The sequence below is a fragment of the Propithecus coquereli genome, unplaced genomic scaffold (assembly GCF_000956105.1).
Source record: "Propithecus coquereli isolate 6110/MARCELLA unplaced genomic scaffold, Pcoq_1.0 Scaffold77, whole genome shotgun sequence".
Lineage (NCBI taxonomy): Eukaryota > Metazoa > Chordata > Mammalia > Primates > Indriidae > Propithecus > Propithecus coquereli.
Window position 1 is genome coordinate 2394108 of NW_012153840.1, and position 21020 is coordinate 2415127.

At 52.5% G+C, this 21020-nt stretch overlaps 1 protein-coding gene across 1 annotated transcript in view; it reads right to left on the minus strand.

Moving 5' to 3' along the window:
* The window catches only part of KAZN (kazrin, periplakin interacting protein), a 432584-nt gene that overhangs the window by 20031 nt on the left and 391533 nt on the right, over nucleotides 1-21020 (minus strand). The window contains exons 9-13 of the mRNA XM_012662661.1: nucleotides 12062-12267; nucleotides 11501-11619; nucleotides 5513-5744; nucleotides 4082-4183; nucleotides 3757-3923 (exon numbers count right to left, since the gene is read on the minus strand). Coding sequence (XP_012518115.1) covers nucleotides 3757-3923; nucleotides 4082-4183; nucleotides 5513-5744; nucleotides 11501-11619; nucleotides 12062-12267 — 826 coding nt within the window. The remainder of the gene's footprint in view (nucleotides 1-3756; nucleotides 3924-4081; nucleotides 4184-5512; nucleotides 5745-11500; nucleotides 11620-12061; nucleotides 12268-21020) is intronic.

Sequence of the window (21020 nt, forward strand, 5' to 3'; positions counted from 1 at the left end):
GAGAAATTAATAAATGTATACAGCCCATGGGCCATTTACAGCCAGGCTTGCCTATGCCTTCTATGATTCCCACAGGCTGGTCTTTGATGATTATTGATCTTAAGGATTGTTTGTTCACCATTCCTTTACAACCTTCTGATTGTGAATGTTTTGCCTTTACTATCCGAGAATATAACAATGGCCGTCCTACTGAACGTTATCAGTGGAAGGTGCTTCCTCAAGGAATGTTAAATAGCCCTACTTTATGCCAGGAATTTGTTGACTGTGCCATAATCCTGTTCGTATGCAGCATCCACAAATTGTGCTTTATCATTACATGGATGATATTCTTCTTGCAGCACCTTCTCAAGAGATGCATGATGCAGCCTTCATAGATCTTCAAAAAAATCTCAAACGATATAATTTGATAATTGCCCCTGAAAAAGTGCAACATAATCCACCTTTTAATTACTTGGGATATTGTCTCTCTGAGTCACAAATACGTCCTCAAAAGTTACAAATACGGAGAGATAATCTAAAAACACTTAATGATTTTCAGAAATTATTAGGAGATATTAATTGGCTCCGACCATCACTTGGTATACCTACTCATGCCTTACAACACTTGTTTGCTATCCTTGAGGGCCACTCTGCCCTTGATAGCCCTCGCTGCCTTACGCCCCAGGCCGAATCTGAATTGCAGTTTGTAGAGCAACGTTTGAGCTCTGGTTTCCTCACATTTTTCCAACCCTGACTCCCTATTACACTCTTTCTCTTTCAAACGTGTCATTCTCCTTCAGGTTGTTTGGGACAATCTCACGGACTTCTTGAATGGATATTTCTCCCTAACCAACAGAACAAAAGGCTGTTACTTTACGTTGACAAGCTTGCACAACCGATTACCCGAGGACTTCGGCGTTGTTGTCGTCAACTCTCTGGAATGGACCCCAACCGAATTGTTACTAATCTAAGTTCTAAAGATATTCAAACTAACCTTGAATTTTCCACTGCTTGGCAGGTGGCTTGCGCAGATTACATTGGAACCTTTGATAATCATTACCCGCCACACAAATTGTATTCCTTTTTGCAGACTCATTCCGTCCTCCCTGTTTCACCTATTGTTTCCAGCCCTCTAAAGGGACCCACCTTCTTTACAGATGCCTCAAGTTCCTGTAAAGCCGGTTATTGGAGCACAATGGGCCAAAAGGTTGTACCTCTCCCTTCAGTTCAACAAAGTGAACTATATGCTATCTGTTTAGTTTTACAGGATTTTCCCTCTGAACCCCTTAATGTTGTCAGTGATTCCCAATACGCTGTTTTTGTTACTTCTCATCTTCCTACTGCCTCTCTACCTCTCAATTCCCAAACCACTTTGCAACGTTTATTTACTCATTTACAGGCTTTACTTCATATACGTCACCATCCTGTTTTTATTGTTCATGTTCATTCACACTCTGGACTCCCCCGGCCTATGGCCGGAGGGAACGATAAAATTGACTCTTTACTTATCGCTTCTATTCAACAGGCATCTCGAGAGCAGGAACTTCATCATACCAATGCGAAGGGACTTCAGCAACGTTTCTCTCTCTCACGCAAACAGGCTCGTGCTATTGTGCGTTCTTGTGCTTCCTGCGCACCTTTAACACTCCCTTCGTTGCCACCAGGTTGTAATCCACGCGGCTTGAGCGGAAACCATATTTGGCAGATGGATGTTACCTATGTTACATTTTTTAGATGGCTTCGTTATGTTCATCATACTATTGACACTTATTCTCATTTTCAGTGGGCTACTGCTCAGAGTTCTGAAAAGGCTGACGCTGTCATCACTCATCTTTATTCCTGTTTTGCAGTTATGGGCCTCCCTGCAATACTCAAGACGGACAATGCCCCCGCCTATACTTCTCATAAACTTGCTACCTTTCTTGCCTTGCATTCCATCCACCATATTACAGGCATTCCTTTTAATAGTCAAGGTCAAGCAATTATTGAACGTGCCAATCGCAGTTTGAAACTCCAATTACAAAAACAAAAAGGGGGAGTCCCTGAGTCTCCTCAACGCCATCTATTAAGAGCACTCTTTACCCTTAATTTTTTAAATCGTTGGCAGGCTTTGAATTCCTCTGCCGCAGAACGTCATTTCACGACCTCGTCCTCTCCCTCGCCAGATGTTTGCGACCCAGTGTATGTGTCCACGCCGAATGGAGAGTAGCGGGAAGGAGAGGTTCTACAATGGGGTCGGGGTTCTGCTTATGTCTCCACAGGGCAGGGCTGTGAGTGAGTTCCCACTCGCTGTCTCAAGTGGCGACATGGCAAAGAGAATCAGGACCGAGGATTTTAACAAGATTTCTTCCAAGGTCTAGCTAATGGGCTTGCTCAAGTAGATCCCTTAACTTCTTTTCAGGCTTTCCTTAATGGTATAGGAACTAATGTTGGAATTCTATATGTTTTCATGATTTGTTTATTTCTAGTCTACAGATGCTGGAGCTACCGGAAAATAAAGAATGATCAACGCCATCAAAATATCATGATGGTTTTTGAACATATTCGATCTCAAAATTAAACAAAAAAGGGGGAGATGTAGGGACCGTCCCTGGGAAAAAATTGGCTTAAGCCCAGAGTCAGCGAAACTGGGTGTGCTCTCCTTGGGGCCAGAGGACAATAGGTCCCGACAGGGCCTGTTGACCAAACAGAACTATTCCTCATGAGGGACAGCTTTATGACAGATAACCAAGTGCCTGGGGTCTTGCAAACAAGCCAAGGCGACTCATTGTCCTGCATACGACTCATTGTCCTGCATAAGGTAATAAGATAAAGAAGTTAAGATGCAAACATGTGCTTCCCTTGAGCAATCGTCTGGAAGGAATGAAAATGTGTTTTCCTCAAGGCGCCCAAGGTAGTCACGTACCAGGAAGTAGCTGCCAGACATAGAAAAAGTATATAATAAAGCAACTGGTGGAATCGACCACTGCAGTCTTGTACGTCTTGTGTGTGTCTGTGTGTTTCTTTCTGTGTCCATCCCCCGTTCTGCAATCGGACCGCAACAGTTTGACATATGAAAATCAGTCAATGTAGTAAACCCTAATAATAGGATGAAAGACAAATCTGGGCTCTGCCACTTACTAGCTCTGTAGCTTGGGCAAATACTTGGTCCCTGCGAATGAGTTTCTCCGTCTATAAAGGAGGGGTGGTGATACTGATCTCTTGGCATTGTCAGGAGGATGGAATTAGATAGTGCAAGTAGCAAGAGCTCAGTAAATGGTCGTCTAACCCCAAGTGCGTCATTTCAAGGAGAGAGCCCACTGGAAGGGGCCTGGTTTATCTGTCCAGCTGTCCACTCTCTAGTCACTTTTCGATGAGGATACAGGGCAGGTGGGCTCACCTGGACCATCAGCACCATTAATATGCCCATTCCTGCCTCCAAACTTTGTCCCCACAGTTGTCCTGCCTGGACCGGCCATCTCGACCTGTTAGGCCAGTGCAGATCCTCCTGTCTCAAACCACCCTCACACAGCCTGTCCCTACACACTCACCGGATGCTCCTGAACACCCAGGTGGCTTTGGATCTAACACACAACTTCATTTAAGACCTGACTGCTCCGCTGCCTCTTTCTAGTCTGTGACCTTCAGGCTAAAGCACTTTGCTTCTCTGAGCCTCCGTTTCCTGGGCTGTACAAGGAGACCTCCATGGTGCAAGGAACAAGTGGGGTCCAGCAAGTGACAGGCTGGGATGGGCCGTACCCAGCAGCCCACGCCACCTGGGGCCCGGCCCACACTCACGTGGCCGGGTGGAAGATGGCGCTCATCTCCTCTGCCAGGTGTCTCCGGAGGATGTGCTTCCCACTGGGAATGCCCAGGGCGGTGGCCATGGCCTCGGCATTGAACGTGGGTTCCAGCACCAGCACGGCGCCGTGGACGCCGCTGTTGGTCAGGTTGTCTGCGTACTCCTGGGGACAAAGGCACGAGGCTGGTTGGCCTGAGGGGGCCGCGATGCTTGCCAGGCCCGGGCGAAGACGCCTCAGTTCACACAGAAAGGGATCTTGATTTGCGTACAAACTCACAGAGGGTTTGCGAACGCCCTCCCCCACGCCGCCATCACCCTCACCTTCAGGTCGATGTCTCGCACCCACTTGAGCACCCGCTGGTTGGTCCAGACCACGGGGTCAATGTTCTGGGTCTCACAGCGGGCCCGGCGCTCCTGCAGCGCCTGCGGGGAGACAGTGGGTCCGTCGGGGGGACCAGGGGCACCCGGCGGTCCCAGACGGAGTGGGGGCCCTTCCTGCACGTTGCTGCCTCTTTTGTCAGACTGGGGCTCCCAGAGGCCAGGGCTGTGTCCTTGTCCCCTCCCTGTTCCCAGTGCTGAATGAGCAAGGCGCTGCCGTCCTCGCTGTGTGAACAGGAAGCTCTGACTGCCCAGAGCCACAGAGCGGCACGTCCTGCAGTTGGAATTAAAACCCACGTGTGGCACATTCCAAGTCCTGTCTCTTACCCCTGCACCGCCGTGTCTCAGACGCCCCCACGTCCCACACAGACTGAGCCCAGTGCCACGCACACAGTAGGCGCACCACGAATGCTTTCAGTGGGTGTTTGAGGAGGGGGAGGAAGGGCTGGCAGCCCCTCTCTGTCCCTCTGCTCCCGACCATGAACTGCTTGTGCTCTGAAGTCGCCCTAAGAGAGGTCAACTGTGTGGACTCAGCCCCACGAGGCCCAGTGGCTCAGGGCCCCTCTCTGGGGGTGTGGGGGGGCCCTGGGGACTGAAGCAGGTGCCCTGCGCTCTCTGGCCTGACAGAGCTCAGAATCAAGGGGCACTCAGAGCCCAAACTGTGAACATGACCACAGGCCCCTGGTGACCTCTCCAGAACTTCCTTTCGCTGCCCCCCACACCCGCCACCCCACCCATCAGGACTCTCAGTTCCTCTGCTGCCACGGGTCCATCCTCTGGGCCTTTGCCACACTGTCCCCTCTGCTGGGCTGCTTTCCTTCTTATTTCCACCCATCCCTGCGATCCCTCCTTCAGGTCTCAGTTTGGCTCTCACTATCCCTGGGGGTCGCCCCTGATCCCTAGAGGCTTCTTTTCTGTATTTGCATAAAACCCTGGGCTTCCCTCGTTGGGACGGTTTCCACGGTATTGTCACCACCAGCTTCTTTGTGGTTCTCCCTGAGAAGCAGTGAGTTCTCAGAGGATGAGGGCTCCTGTTTCCCCAGAACTGGGCACAGGGCCTGGCCCATGCCCAGTGTGTGGCTGTTGGAAGGAGGGAGGGAGGGAGGGATGATGGTTGCACAGACGGATGGATGGAGGACAGACGGATGGATGGATGGACAGATGGATAGATGGATGAACAGCAGATGGATGGATGGGTGTGTAGATGGATGGATGGATGAGTGAGTGATGGATGGACAGGTGGATAGATGGACAAGCAGATGTGTGGATGGGTGCTTGGATGGATGGACAGATGAACAGCTGGGTGGACGGTTAGACGGACAGGCAGCAGATGCCAGAGGGGAAAGGAGGGCTGTGGGAGGGCCGGGTCCTCACCTCCCTGCTGAAGTTCACTTGGTGCAGCAGCTCAATCCCCAGGAGGATGCTGACCTGGTGGAACTTCTTGGACACATTCAGGTGCTTCTCCAGGTCCCGCTTCATCAGGGAGTTCAGCATCCGCCCGTCAACCAGGTGGTTTTGGAAGGCCTGGGAGTACTGGGACAGGCCGATGTCGTTCAGCCAGGCCTTGGCCACCCAGTGATGGTCCAGGTCGGCAGCTTTGGACAGGCTGGTGAGGAGAAACGCGGCCAGAGAGAGGGGTGGGGGGAAGTGTCAGAAACAGGGACAGGCAGGAATGGCAGCAGAGATGGGAAACAACGGGGTCGGGGAGGACCAAGAAAGCCACAGAGACAGACAGAAACAGGTGGAGCGGAGAGAGAGAGAGAGAGAGAGAAAGGCAGACAGACGAGCAGAGCGGAGATGGGGAGAGGTGGATGGGTGGGGAGAGACAGAGAAAGGCCCAGAGAACAGGAAGGGTCAACAGAAAGAAGGGAGCAGGAAAAGGGAAGAGACCACACTGAGAGAGTGAGCAGGCACAGGGACAGAGCAGAAGGGCCACGCAGGAGAGACGGCAACTCTGGGGACCCCACCCTGCCTGCCTAAGCCCCCCTGCTTCCACGAGGCTTCGACAGCATCCCTGGACCCACAAGGCCTGGGCCCAGCCCGCCCGATCAGCATGTTCTCCCCAGCAGTGCCCTCTGGTGCGTTTCCTGTTTGGAGAATGAGAAGTGACGGTGGTCACCATCACAGTGTCCACTCGCGGTGTGCGGGGCACGTCCTGGCCCTCAGGAGCACTGCCTGAGGAAGGCGCTACCGTCCTCTCTCTACAAGGGGAAGCTCCGACTTTGCCCAGAGCCACACGGTGGCACGTCCTGAAGTCGGAATTAAAGCCCACGTTTGGCACAGTCCGAGTCCTCTCTCTCGCCACCGTGTCTCAGACCTCCTAGTCCCACATGAGACAGAGCCCAGAGCCATGCACACAGCAGGCGCACCACGAGTGCTTTGTGCAGGCCAGGGTGGGCCTGGCCCTGTCACTCCTCTGCTGGCCACGCGGTGGCAGCCTCGCAGAGGGAAGGAGGCCCGCGTGCCACCCACAGAGGGACAGCAGCACGATGAGCCATGAGGGCTGCCAGCTAAGTGGGAGCCGCGGGGCCACCCAGGGATCGTTAGGTGAAAGGGCAAGTGGTGGGCTTGCAAAGCGGCACCGCCCTCCGCCCCGGGCGCTGCCAGAGGTAGCTGACCATCCCAGCTTCGCCGTCCTTCCTTGCTGGCAGGACACCTGCAGAGCATCCCCTGGCAGCTGCTGCCGGATGGTGGGCGCATCTTCCCTCCTGACCCCTCCCCTCCTTCTCCGGCCCCAGCTCTCCCGTCTCCAGGGCTCCGGGCATCCGTAAGTGACCTCTCCCAAATTCGCCTCTCCCTTCTCTTCTGACCTCTCCTCTCCGGCCTCCTGGCTGCCACGGGATCTCTCATTCAAGGCCCAGCCCCTGCCCCAGCCGTCACTGTCACCAGCTCCTAAGCCGGCAGCCCGTCCTCACCTGCCCCACCACCCTGCCTGGTTACTCTGGTCGGTGTGTCCTCTGTCCCCTTCTTTCCTCTCCTGGAGCTGCGACCATCTCTGGCCTGGGTTTCTGAAGCCGCCTCCGACTGCCCCCCACTCCCCACACTCGCCCCTTCCAATCCACACTCCCCATGGCCGCCAGAGGGTCCTTTAAAATGCTGGGCACCCTCCCTGGCTTCCCTTTGCAGGAATGAAGTCCAGAGTCCCTGGAGTGGACTACAAGGGCTGCCCACACTGGCCCTGACCTACCCCACACACACACTGGGCTCCTGGGGGCGTTTCCGGGGGACGCTGAGCCTCCGTCCCTCCCTGGCCCCAGGCTGAGCCCTCTCGTCCCTGTGTCCGCTCTCCCTCTCTCTGATGCGCTGTCTCAAGTCGCTCCCTAGCCTGCTCTGTTTCTAGTGATTTCCCTCAACGCACCAGTCACACGTTGAATTTTAATATTCATTGATCGTCCACTAGATTATTTTCTCTCTTCCCCACTCTACTGTATAAGCTCTGTCAGGACAGGGACTGTGCTCACTGCTGAACAGTCAGCACAGCACTGCACACAGTAGACACTGACTGAATACGTGCTGGAAGGATGGCTAAGAGAAGGGTGGATTCTGCTTGGCTTCGTCTTCCTTCCTCGGCCCCTCGGCCTCCCAGCCTATGGTCTCCAGGCCTGCTGTCCACCCCACCCCACCCCACCCTCTTCACCTGGCTAACGCCTGCAGACTCTGCAGAGACGTCTGGTCTCTCGGAAGCCTTCCAGGACTTTGCACTGGTCAGGGGCTCCTCTCTGTGCCCAAAGTCCTTGGGAGTCCCCATCCCAGCCCTAGTCACGCTGTGGGTCAATGCTGCTCATGTGGCCAGCTGCCTCCCTGGACCGTCAGCCCCTGCAGGGCAGGACTGGGTGTGGCTTATCTAGAAAGCCAGGCCCCCCATGCCCGGGCTCAGAGTTAACGTTCTACCGTGTTCGTTTCAGAGTTGAATGCGTGATGGCCGAGCAGGGCTCAGGGGAGCTCCTGAACTGGAACCTTCTGGCCCAAGACAAGCTCCCCTCTAGGATGCAAAGGGCCTGGGGTAAACCCCCTCCCAGCCCCTCGAAGGCCGGCCCCAGCCTTGTCACAGAGGGACCCTTCTGAGGCACCAGCCCTCATTGCTTTCTCTCTTGGGTGTGAGTTGGAGCTCACAGCCCTCCCAATCAGATCTGCTGGCCGGAGTTGTCACTGATGCAAAACAGAATGGGATCCTCTCCTGACCGCGGCCAGGGTTTTGTTCAGCAAATCAATGGTGCAACAAGACGTGGGGTGCAGGGCTTAACCCGCTCCGGAGGGGCTCATTCATAGTCAGCACTACCCGCCCGCCCGCTGACGGTTAATATGCTCCTGTCCTTCAACGTTGTTCTCTTTTCATTAAAGTCGTCCCCATGGGGCCTCTGACTTTCCCAGCTGTTGGGCTGAGCTATTGATTGTAAGAGCCCAAGTTGAATAAGACGGCACGCCTGTAAAAGCCATTTAGACATTTCATAAAATTTCTCACCACCCCTCCCCAGACTGCGGCCAGATTAGACTCTGAAGTCCGAGAACAGGCGTAGCATTTAGCTATTACCTGGGTCGTACACAACACAGAAAACGGGAGGCTGTGCTGGCTCGGTCACACTTAGCCCTGCAGCCTGGAGCCCCTGGGCCCCACTTTTCTCATCTGTAAAATGGGGATAACCATGCTTGCCTCGTGGAGCTGTAAGGACTGGAAGAGATGAGAAGGCAAAACCCGTAGCACGAGGTCTGGGATACACTCGGTGTTCCAGAAAGAATGGTAGCAGAAGCCGTTTCTGTTCTTGTGTTTGAATACAAAGTGACGCGGGACAGTGGAAAGGCCATTGACTTTGAAGTCAGATGTTTTGACGTGTGGCTTCGGGCACATTATTTCTGTGCACCTCACTTTCTCCGTCTTTAAAATGAGGGAAAGGATGTCCATCCGGCATTGGTGTCGTGAGGATTAATAAAATCGTGTCCACGCGGTGACGAGGAGTTGGCACAGGGTTGTGGGTTTTGCTGTCAGTACTTTGTAGATAAGGGGAACCAGGCCCAGAGTGGGCAATGTCATGCTCATGGTCACACAGGATGTTGCATTTGAAAACGTTCTTGAAGATGAACTCACTTGAGATTCTCACCCTAGAGTCCATGGACCCCTGAAAGTGGGTGGGTCAGAGGGTCCCACAATGCAAAGTTGTAGAGTTTTGTATATTTCTTTTGGGGAAAAGTGTCAAAAGCTTTTGTTAGATTCTTAAAGGGGCTATGATGCCCAAAAGTTTAAAAACCACTGTCCTAGTTTAACTCCCATTTCGCAGGTGGGAAAACTGAGTCCCAGAGGGGGCAGTGTCGCACGGCAAGTTAGAGGCAGGCTGGATTTCCACAGGGAATGGAAAACTCAAAATAAGGCCTCTGCCTTCTCCAGGAAGCCCTGGGAGGCGTGTAATGTTGGGGCTTCCTGATCCCTAGAGCCATCCTGCTCACGGCTCTCAGAATTTTTCAAAACCTGTTCACATCGGGCTGCACATTTGAATCCACCCCTTTCTGGGCACCATAAACTCTTGGTTCCTGGAGGTTCTCAGGGTCAGCCACTGCTGTGGACTAAGTATTTGCCCGTCCCCCCAATTCATGTGCTGAAATCCTAACCCCCAATATGGTGGCTTTTGGAGATAGGTCTCTATTTCTCTTTCTGTCACGTGAGGAAACAGCCAGAAGGCGGCCTTCTATAAGCCTAGAAGAGAGCCCTCCCTAGAATGCAACTATGCCAGCACCCGATCTCGGACTTCCAGCCTCCAGAACTGTGAGAAATAAGTTTCTGTTGTCTCGGCCACCCAGTCGGTGGTATTTGTTATGATAGCCCAAGCGGACTAAGACAGCCACATTTGAGGGCAGCTTGGGCAGCGGCCTGGACTCCTCACATTTTTAAGAGGTGAAGTAGGCAGTCCCCCCTGTTCCATGAACACAGGCAGCGTGTACAGACCTATTGGGGGCGGGGCAAGGGGGCAGGAGGGGTTTCCAGCTTGGGTGACGGAGGGTGGTGAAGAGATTTGGGGACGGAGCTGATTAGGAGGTGGGTGGCGAGTGCCAGGTTCTCCTGGGACCCGCAGGAGAAGAAGCCCAGCAGGCGGTAGCCCCAGCCCTGTCTAGCACATTGACTGCCACACTAGAAAAAGAGGTTGTTTCCTTGGGGCCATGGCGTTTTATTACGAAAATAGAGTAAAAACTTCGAAAACAAAATGATCCTTTCTAATGTAATGAAAAATGTGTTATTTTTGATTGTTTTCTGTGCATGAGTTACATGCAACTTGAAAAGTGGTTCTCATGGCTCCCAAGGTGAAGAGACGTGTGAGTTACATATGCTTCACGAGGCCCTGGGCTCAAAACTAGTGTGAGTTAAATACAACTCACACGGAAGTTACTGTGCTAGAACAGGCCGGCGTCCTGACTTGCAGCTAAGGCCAGGCCCCTTCTTGTTCGCTTGCTTTGACTTGCTCCCCAAGTTTCTGACCCAGGTTCACCTCTGTCTTTCCTGTCACCTCGGAATCACACCTTTCTCCTGGACACACGTGGATTCGGTTTTCCTACTTCCAAACCAGGCTGTTTCTCTAACCCCAACCCCGTCTTTTTTTAATCCACTAAGCCGCTTCTGCAAATTACAGCACACACCACCAGGTTTGATTAATTAACTGCACAAAAATGATGGGGAAACCAGTGAAGGACGTAATTATGCAAAACAGAAAGTGTCAGATTTACAAAGCGAGTTCCTCCCCACTCCGCGCTCTCAGGATGGGGTGGGGGCAGGGCTCCTTCCCTGTTCCCTGGAGCTGCTTGGTGGACGAGGGGACCCTCAACAGACTCTGCTCGCAGAGAGTCAGGAGAGAGGCGGGCAGGACGCAGGGCTGGGGCGGAGGGTGGTGTGAGGAACGGGCACCGCGGGGAAGGCGCTCTGCCATGCCCGGGTGTGCTTGCTGAGAGGGGCCCCTCCTACCCATGCCCCGTCCTCTGTGGGAGACTTCTCTCTGCTCGTGCTGTCTTTCCTCACCCTGGAATGGTAAGACCCAGAAGCAGGTGCAGCAGACCGGCTCGGGCTGGCCCTCAGAGGCAGGGGAGTTCTGGGGGGCACATGAGGCTCCCGTGCTGGGGTCCGGGTGTCATAGAGCATCTGTGGCCTCAGGCCTTTCCTGTGTGTCTATCTCTGTACGAGGAGGGCTGGCCCCAGGGGACTGGGTGTGCCTGGAACCCCTGGCCAGGGACATCCTGAACCATCTTGGTCACACCCCAACATCCCCCACACCTGGCCCAGCCCACAGCACCCCGCTTTCCACCTGCGTAACCCGGAGGCCCCAGGGTGGACTCTTCTCCCTCCTCCCTGGGAGCCCGCGCAGTGGGGTGCCAGACGGCGCTCACCTCCTGCCCGCCTCGGCGTCGCGGTAGTCTTCGATGGCCAGGCGCAGCTTGCGCCGGTGCAGGGAGCTGCACACGCCCAGGCCCAGCTGCAGGTCCTCGTCGCTCAGGCTCAGCAGCACCTGCTCCCGGGAGGGGGGTGGGAGTCGGGGCTGTCGCTGCACCCGAGGCGTCCCAGGACAGCTGCTGGCCAGGCCCAGGGGGGGGTCTGTGGGGCTCCTCCCCCATCTCCCTGTCCACCTCCCCACACAGTCCGGGCAGAGCACCTGGAACGCCTCTGCGTCCTCTGCCCCATGGGCGGGGGCGGAATCACCTTCCCGCCCCAAAGAGCCCTTCTTGCGTCCTGCCTCCCTTCGGCCGGGGAAAGGGAGCTTGGCCCTATTCCGAACATGAGGCTGCTGGGGCTCAGAAGGGCGTTGTACCTTGCTGGGGGGGCACAGTGATTTAGCGGGGACACCAGAGCCCAGGCACAGGTGGGCCGGCTCCTCCCGACCCCAGGGTGGGAGTGGGGGAGGCCAGTGTCTGGGTGGGGCGCGTCCCATGACGGGCCTGGAGCTGCCCTACCTTCCCGCTCTTCACGTTCTCCGCACAGGCCTTGACGTACATGGGCATGGCCATGACCACCTCCAGCCAGGCCTGCACGGTGCCCGCCTTCCAGTGGGACATGGGGGTGGTCCTGACCAGCTCCACCTGCTGCAGCCGGTCCATCTGCTCCTCGCCCTCCGACAGGCTGAGGCTCTGCCGCGTGGGGCTGCACTGGCTGTCCGAGTCTGCAACACACAACACACACGGCCGTGCTGGGGGGCCGGCTGCACCCCGGGCGGCGGAGGAGGGCAGGGACGTCTTCCCCACGAATTGCTTCTTTTCAAAACCAAAATGGCTTTTGTTTGTTTTATTTTTCTGCCCCATTCCCATTACAAAAGTAATCTATGCCCCCTCGAAAGAAAAGAAGACAAACTTATTCCAGAAGAAAATAAAAATAAAACAGAAAATGAAAATCACCCCCACACCACCTAGAGACAGCAGCTGCTAGTGTTTAGTTAAGTAAATGTTCCTTGGGATACACAGATGCCCACGTTTACAAACACGCACAGGCCCACACGCTCGCACGCCGCAATTGTCTGTAATGTGCTGTTTTCCCTTCCGCCGTGGAGGGCGTTTTCCGTCTCAACAGAGAGCTGCAACGGCTTTTGACCGCACAGGATTCATTGAAGGGATGCTCCGTAATTCATGTCACCCGCCTCCTACTGATGGGCAGGGGGGTTGTTTCCAATTTTTCACTATTGCAAACAACACACGGCAGTCATCTCTGGGCAACCGGGTGATTTATTTTCTTAGGATAAATGGAGCCCCAGCTCCATTTCTTAATACAGGAAAGCCTGTCTCTGGAGTGGCCCTCACAGTAAAAAAAATAGTCTATCCACTAACATTTTCCAACCCCATTCTCCCATCCGTGGTCGGCTGCGTCAACACCTGCTAAACATGCAAAGTTCCGGTTCCACAGACCCAACTGGGTGGGGAAAAGAATCTCTCTAAAACAGGGTTAAATAGAAACCAAAACAGACAAACTCAATACCATGAAAAATGACAAATATTGAAAAATAAGTCCAATTAGAAATGACCTGGCGGAAATTGTATATTATAAATCATTACAATGGTGCAATAAGATGCTGACCCATCAGTACAAATAGGGCATATAGTTCCAACAGGTAATAGGTACCCACAAATGCTCGTAGTTACAGAGTTTGTGTACCGGGGAGAATAAGGTTATTTTTTTCTTGCTATACCTCTGTGTGTTATCAGAGTTCCATAATAACCATGTATAGTTTTATAATGAAACAATTTGGAAAAACTGAAAACCAGGAGCAACATAAATGGTTACTGATGGAAGTGTATTTGAATGAAAGATGCTCCGCCCACATGCTGGAGTGGGCGCGACGAACAGGAACGCCTGGCACAGGGGAACATTTTTGACGTGGGAGAATGTCCACATCTATTGCCAAGTGAAAAAGGAAAAAACAGCAGGTACAATGTAATCCCAGCTGTAGTTTAAAAATTATATATATAATGTATAATTATATATATACATGTGTATATGCATAAAATACTAGGTGGATAGATGTTGAGTCTTTATTTCTGGAAAGGGGTGATGGATAGTTGTGTGATCGTGTGTGTACGTGTATGTGAGAGTATTTGTGTGCGCATATTTTCTGTTTCTCAAGTTTTCTGAACCGACTATAAAATGTTTGAAATTGAGAAAAAATAGTCTAGAAATCTCACTTTTTCAAGTTACGAAGCCCTGTCTTCCAAATCCTTCTCTGTGTTTTAAACTCCTCAAGGGACTCTGAAAATGCCTGCATCCCCTTGGTGGCCACACACTCATCCATCATCCCCGTCTCCGCCAAAACCTTTCTCCCAAATGCCTCATGCCTCAGTTTCCCCCTCTGTAAAACTGGCACAGTGTTGCACTCTACTGCCCGCCTCCTCTGCGGGCTGACGTGAGGACTCACTGGCACTGAGTGGGACGAGGCCGTCTGTGCCAGGGTGGGTAGGGGTTTGAGAAGTCACTGCCAACATTATAGTATTTCCCTTCTCGGTGGGTCCAGCCTCTTTTTCCCCCAGGGAAATGGCAGAGGGGCACAGAGCTCTGTGCGGGTCACCAGTCTGTGTTGCCATGGTGCCTGGGAATGCGGAAACAGCCTCTGCAGCCCTGCTGGGGCCGCAGGTTCCTGCCTGGTGAGAGGGCTGCCCGGCCAGGGGCACAGACCTGAGCCCAGTGGGGGTGCTGGCTCCCAGAGGCCAGCCTGGCTTGCAGGGAAGTCTTTCTGATCAGGCCCAGGACCCCACGTTCTGCGGGGATTGGCCACAGGTACCTAAACAGGGCATCCTCCCTTGGTTGGAGAGAGCTGGGAGCCTGCTGGGAGGCCTTCGGCCTGACTGGCTTCTCTCTGTCTTGTTCCTGTAGCTGAGTTCTACCTCTCTCACATGCTTCTGGGAAGAGGAGAGGTAATGTGTGGCCGAATCTGGGTACCCCAATTTCCAAGATGCAGCACACATTGTCCATTTGGAGCAGGCTTGGAGTTGAACAGACCTTGGCTTTGGGCAAATTTCTTGAGACCTCAGTTTATCCATCCATAAAATGGGTATCATAATACTATCTACCTCCTAGGCTGATATGAATGTTATCAACTCTGAACGTGAAACCATAGCAGAGTGAAAGTGGCAGACACCAGGATGAAATCACTTTTGTCTGATCCAAACAAATGAGAGCCGGGAAAGCACGAAGAAGGAGAGCTCGTCCTCGCATGTCTAAGATAAAAACTGTCTCAAGGACCTTCTAGAATAACTCCACGAGAAAATCCTTCTTTAGGACTGCAGCAACTCAGATAAGATGCCCCCGAAAGAACGCCGCCCAGCAACGGCGTCTCCACCAATGCGCTGTGTCACCCCCAGAACCTACGAACTCTGTTTCCCAGCCGCTGATGCCAACTTCTCCTTTCTGCCAATAGAGGCTTCCCTCCCCGCGCCCCTCCTCAGACGCACCCGCGGCCTGCGTGGCTGTGCTTGCAGATCATAATCCTTTCTGCTTTAGTCCCACATAGACGCGTCATATTAGGAGATATTTTTCTCTGATGTCTTTTTCTAGGTCGACGGCACAGGCACTTAGTCAGGGTGGCTGTAATTGGTAACCAGGGGCCCCTCCCCTGGGGCTTGGGCACTGTTTGGCCACACGAAGAGCTCCGCTGCCACGGTCTCCGTCCCGCTGCCTGCCTGGGATAAAATGCACCTTGAGTTCAGCTCAGGCACTAGGGAGGGGACCGGTCTTCCTGCTGTCAAGCCCGGCTGGGCAGAAATTCACTGGCTCAGCCCGGTCCAGGTGGGAGGGTGGGGGTGTCTGCAGTGCTTGGCTAAGTTTCCCCCAGGTGAGGGCACTAAAGGAGCACCGGAAGTGGGAGAAGGAAGATGGGAGCAGGGGAGTGTGCTAGAGAGAAGGGAGACCCAAAGAGCAGGCCTTGGGAAGAAAAAGGGCCCCAGAAACAACAAGGACGCAAAGGTAAAGTGGAAGGAGGGACAGGGAGAGGGGGAGGGAGACAGAGGGGGCGTGGAGGGAATGACAGATAAGTGGGCAAAGGAAAAAAGCAAACTTCCGGCGTGTGTTTGCGAGCGTGTGCGGGCTGACTCAGCGGGGAGCAGGCCTCAGCCCCTGAGGGAAGCTGCTTCACAACTCGAATGTTTGTGGAGCCCAGGCGCCAGAGGCAGTCCCTCTGGACCCGTCTGGAAGCCGGGAGGACCGTGGAGACTTTGGAATGAGAGGTCCCACATTCGTCCACCCCCGACACCCATGCACGCGCATGCGCGTGCCCCCACGCCCCGCGGAACATTGGTAACACCGAGTATGACCATGGAGGCCTCCCTCAGGGGGCGACGGAGGCAGCTGTGCCGGACAGGGCTTGGCAGACGACGGCCCCCGGGCCGGATGCGGCTCTCCCTGTTTTTCTACATGTGATTTTTCTTGGATCACGGCCATGCCCATTTGTTTATGTATCGTCTTAAGCTGCTTTCGTGCTACAACCGCAGAGTTGAGTAGTTGTGACAGATACTGTCTGGCCCACAAAGCGTAAAATAATTACCATCTGGCCCGTTACAAAAAACCCTTCGGAGAGACCCCTGGCCTAGAGGTTCAGAGGTTGGCGCCAGCATACAGGAGACCTGGGTTTGAATCCCGGCTCTGCTGCTTACCAGCTAGATGATCACAGCCAAGTGTTTTAAATTTCCTCTACCTCAGTTTCCCCATCTGCAAGATGGGGATGATAGTAATGCCTAATCTCACGGGACGAGGTGAGGACTGAACGAGATGATGCGTGCAAAGTGTTCAGCCCAGCCTCTGGCATAGAGGGGACGCTCAGTGACTGGGGGCGTCTGTCCTCTGCGCACTCACGTCACTTGCAGTCTAGACCTGCCCTGTCCAGTAGGGTAGCTACGAGCCACATGTGCCTGCCCAGCACTTGCCATGGGCTAGTCCACACCGAAAAGTGCCTTAAGTATAAAATACGCACTGAATTCTGAAGACTTAGTACAAAAAAGGCAAGAACATGAATTATCCCATTAACTGTTCTTATACTGATCACATATTAAAACGATAATATTTTGGGTATATTGGTTTAAATAAACTATCTCATTAAAATTCATTTCACCAGTTTTTTTATACTTTTAATGTGGCTAACAGAACTAAAATTACACATGTGGCTTGCATTGTATTTCTATTGGACAGAGCTGGTCTGGATGGAAGGTTTCGTTTGTTTGTTTTCTCATTTCATATCGTCCCCCCGCCCCCGCCCCATTGATTTGGAAGTTAAACTCTCTATTGCTCCGTTTTTAGTGTAGTAGTTCTCAAAGTGAGGTTCCTGGACGAGTCCCATGAGCCACACCTGGGAACTTGTTAGATATGAAAATTCCAGAACCCCACCCCAAATATTCTGGAACAGAACTCTGGGGGTGGGCGCAGGAATCTGTGCCTTAGCAAGCCCTCCGGGTGAGTCCGATGCAGGCTGAAGCTCTAAATCCACACTGCCTTGTGGTTACCTTTGAAAACGCACTACACATATTTAACTTAACGAAACCTAGAGGTGATCAACATCTTTATGCCCTGTCCCAAATAGTAAGAATTATTTAAGACATTTTAATTCTGATCACTCCCCCGACTTAACGTGCTACCACGTCCAGTATTTTAATTCTATCCTTTTTTAAAACTCCATAATTTAGACATTGTCATCATGATTATTTTACATTGATAATGTTTGCTTGAAATAATTTACCTACATGTTTACCAATATTTTGTTTACCATTTTTTCTTAAATCTCAGACCTTCCTTCTGTAATAATATCCTTAGTCCCGAAGAATAGGATTTAAAAGTTTCTTTGATTGAAAGCATTTTGGTAGTAAGCTCTTACAACTTTTGTTTATCTGAGAAAAGTCCACGTTTTACCCTTGTCCTTCAGAGAGTTTTGTTGGGCACACGGTTCTAGGCTGACAGTATTTTCTCTTGGCGCTTTGAAGACATTGCTCCATTATCATAGGTCTTCATTTCTGCTAAAGAGGAGTCAGCTGCAAGTCTAACTGCTGTTCTTTTGTTAGCTAGTTTTGTGATTTTGTCTTTGTGGGGTTCTGCAGTTTCATTGTGATGTGGCTAGATACAGATTTCTTTTTATTTATTCTGGTTGATATAAATTATGCTTCCTGTATCTAGGGGTTCATTTTTGGACTATTCTCGACTATTATCTCTTAAAATATTACCTCTTCTCCATTCTCTCTGGGTCTCTCCTGGGATTGCAATTAGACATAAGTTGAAATTCTAATTCTATTTTTCCTATCTTATAACGCAGTGCTGTCCAGGTAGAATTTTCCATGGTGATGGAAATGTGGTATAATCTTCACTGTTCGATAGGGTAGCTGTTAGCCGCATGTGACTAGGAGCATTTAAAATGTAGCCAGTGCAACTAAAGAACTGAGTTTTAATCTTATTTAATATTAATTAATTCAAATATAAATCTAAATAGTAACACGTGGCTAGTGGCTATTGCACTAGACTTGACAGCTGTAATTTCTCCTTCATGGCTTTTATCTCCCTATTTCTCTGCATTGAATTATTGGTAATTTCCTTAGATCTGTTTTCCATTTTTTAAAATCCTCTTTTCTGCTATTCAGTCTGCTGCTTAACCTATCTTTTTATTTTATTTATTTTTCATGTTAACAACTACATTTTTTTATTTCTGAAAAGTTCTCTTTGGTTTTTTTTCAAGTTTTCCTGGTCTTTTCAGATAGTTTCTTGTTTGCTCATGTCTATGATTTTACCGTAAATTTCTTTAAGCATTTTGTACATAATTTGTGTATTTGGTATTAATAATTGCTATATCTGAAAAGACCTTGGAGGTTCTAAACTTGCTGTTCGTTTCCGCTGATTCTTGCTCACGCTGAAGTCACATTTACTTAGATTACGAGACTCTTTAGGGCCTAAATAGCAGATGCTTTTCTCCACAGAGGACTCGCGTTTTCTCCGACTGGGGCGGAGAGCGACAGGGAGTGGGGGTGAGACCTGGGACCAGGGCCCACTTCGTTCCCCTTTGAGAGACCCTGGTTGACTGAGGGCGTCTCGGGCTCTGTTCTCCCACTTTGCCATATCCCAGGGCTGAACCCCCTGCTCACAGTCCTGACGTCAGCATCTGCACCCGGACAACCTCCCTTTTCGCGTTTGGAGGTCACTCGCTGCTCCTGTCCTGGCGTCAGCGCCCGGCTTTTTCGCTTTGTCTGTCTTGAGGATTTCCTTTACTGTTTGTGAGGCTGGTGATGCATTAGAAATGTTTTAGTCCAGATTTATTAGTTTCACAGAGGCAGGCCTTGCAGAATATGCCTTCCTCCAAACTTGCCCGAGGGGATGTCCCCTTGCTGTGTGCACTGTCACCCAGCACTGCACGTTCTGCCGGCGCATGGGTCTGCCCATCCGTCCTGCCAGGGAGTGCGTCCCCGAGGTCAGCAGCCAAGTCTATTCGCATTCTCGTTGCCCAGGCCTGGGACGCGGCGATGTCCGATGTCATTAGTGGCGGCAAAAGCCCAGGTTATGGGAGGCACCTTTCTTCCCCTCTCTCCACAGCTCAGCCCTTCCTTGTTCTCATCATTTTTGTGCCCAGTGAAGATGAGATCATGATGCGCTTGGGTATTCCCACGGGAGCCTCAGCTTCTCTTGCTCTCCCGTAGGGATAAAGGGGCGAAGGGCACATTTCAGATGGGAAGTGAAGGCTCGGCAAGGTCAATTGATGTTTCCAGCAAGGTAGTGTGGGATGGGAGCTGGGCCTCCAGCCCAAGTTTCCCGACCTCCCAGTGCAGAAGAACCTATGCAAGCAGCCCTCTACCCATTCTCGGCTGCTCACGCTTGGCTGCAGGGGGACTTGGGCAGGGATTGCTAAAACTGGCAAGAGGGGGGATGGCGAGTGAGGTGTGGGAACCTGCTCTCCAAGGCTGGGAAGTTGCTCCTGGCCCTGCCTGCCGAGCGGGGGATCAGGGAGCCTCACCATGAGTCCGAGTGAGAAACAGACACAGAGAGAGACAGAGAGACACAGACTTCATGGGATCCAAAGTCCTGCCATGGGGAAAGACAGGCCGATGGGGACAGGGGTGTCCACACTTAAATTGGGGTTGTGTGTCTGCCTGGTATTTGGGATGATCGACCGAACACCAAGGTGCCTGGACACTAATTCTACAATCAGGGACACTCATGCCTAATGCCCACTAACCAATGGCAGGACAGCTGGCATGGAAGGGCACGATGGAAGGATGGTGGGCTTTGGCGGAGGTGAGCCCTGGGCTGGGGTGGCGGACGCAGCGTGACGCTCAAATGGTGTTGTCAGTGGGGTGACCCGGGCTTCTCACCAGGCGGGTTCAGAATCCTAGGACTAGAAGGTGGCTTTAAGGTCATCGCTCCGTCCCTTTGCCTTGGGGTAGGACCTTCACGTCGCGGGGGAGCCCAGCCTTTTCATTCTCAGAGTGGTCTTTGGACCAGAACATCAGCTGTAGGGAGCTGGTTAAATACACAGAGGCTTAGAGGTCGAAGAACTCATCTGGTAAGTTCTCTACTCCCCAGCCTGCACAGGGAGCAAGGGGGCAGCCCTCACTCCTCGCCCCCCAGCCTCAGAGAGGTGGCGTTCTCCACCCTGCCCACTCACCCTTGACCTCTGCGTGCCCTTGGCAGACGCCCTTGGCAGCAGGACTTAGAGCTGGGAAAGACTCTAGGCTCCTTGTGGGAAGGACTTAGAGCATTTTAATAACAACTTTTTTCACCATTTAAAATTTCGAGCTATACCCAGCTGGTGGTCTGGGTGACTCAGGCCCCGGACTTAAGCGGCTCCTTCCTAATGCTCACAGCATCACAGACGTGGGCACCTCCCTGCCACCTGCTTCCCTGGGGTTGACGTGCGACTAGACGCAGAGCTCACGGGAGCCTGGTGGGCAGCATTAGTCGCCAGTGATGTTCTGTGCTGAGTTGGGGGTGCCGTGGAGAAACAGGCGTCCCGGAGCGGGGAGGAGGCCAGTGCGTCCCTCTGCCTGGCTGGGTCTGTCGCTGCCTCATGGGGGTTCAGACAAACAGCAGCAGAGCACTCAGACCCCAGCTGCCATGGAGGTGGAGTTGAGGCAGGGGGCTTAGTGAGGTCGGGCAAAGGTTCAAAGGTCCCCTGCCGAATTTCCATCCCTCCAGAATCTCCATTGCCTGCTCCCCTGTCTCGCTCAGCTGCGCCATCTCCCACCTGGAGCCCTCAGCCCCCTCCCAACACCCTGACTCCCTTCCTTTCCACCCTCTTCAGGCCCAGAGGTTCTTATTTTTAAAAACTGTATCTTCCCAGGGACCTCTTCTGCTCAACATTCTTCGATGGCTCCCTAGTAAAGTCCAAGTTCCTTACCACGACCTACAGGCTCTGCTTGACCCAGTCCTGCCGACCTCGCCAGCCTCACCCTCAGCCTCTTACCCCTGCCC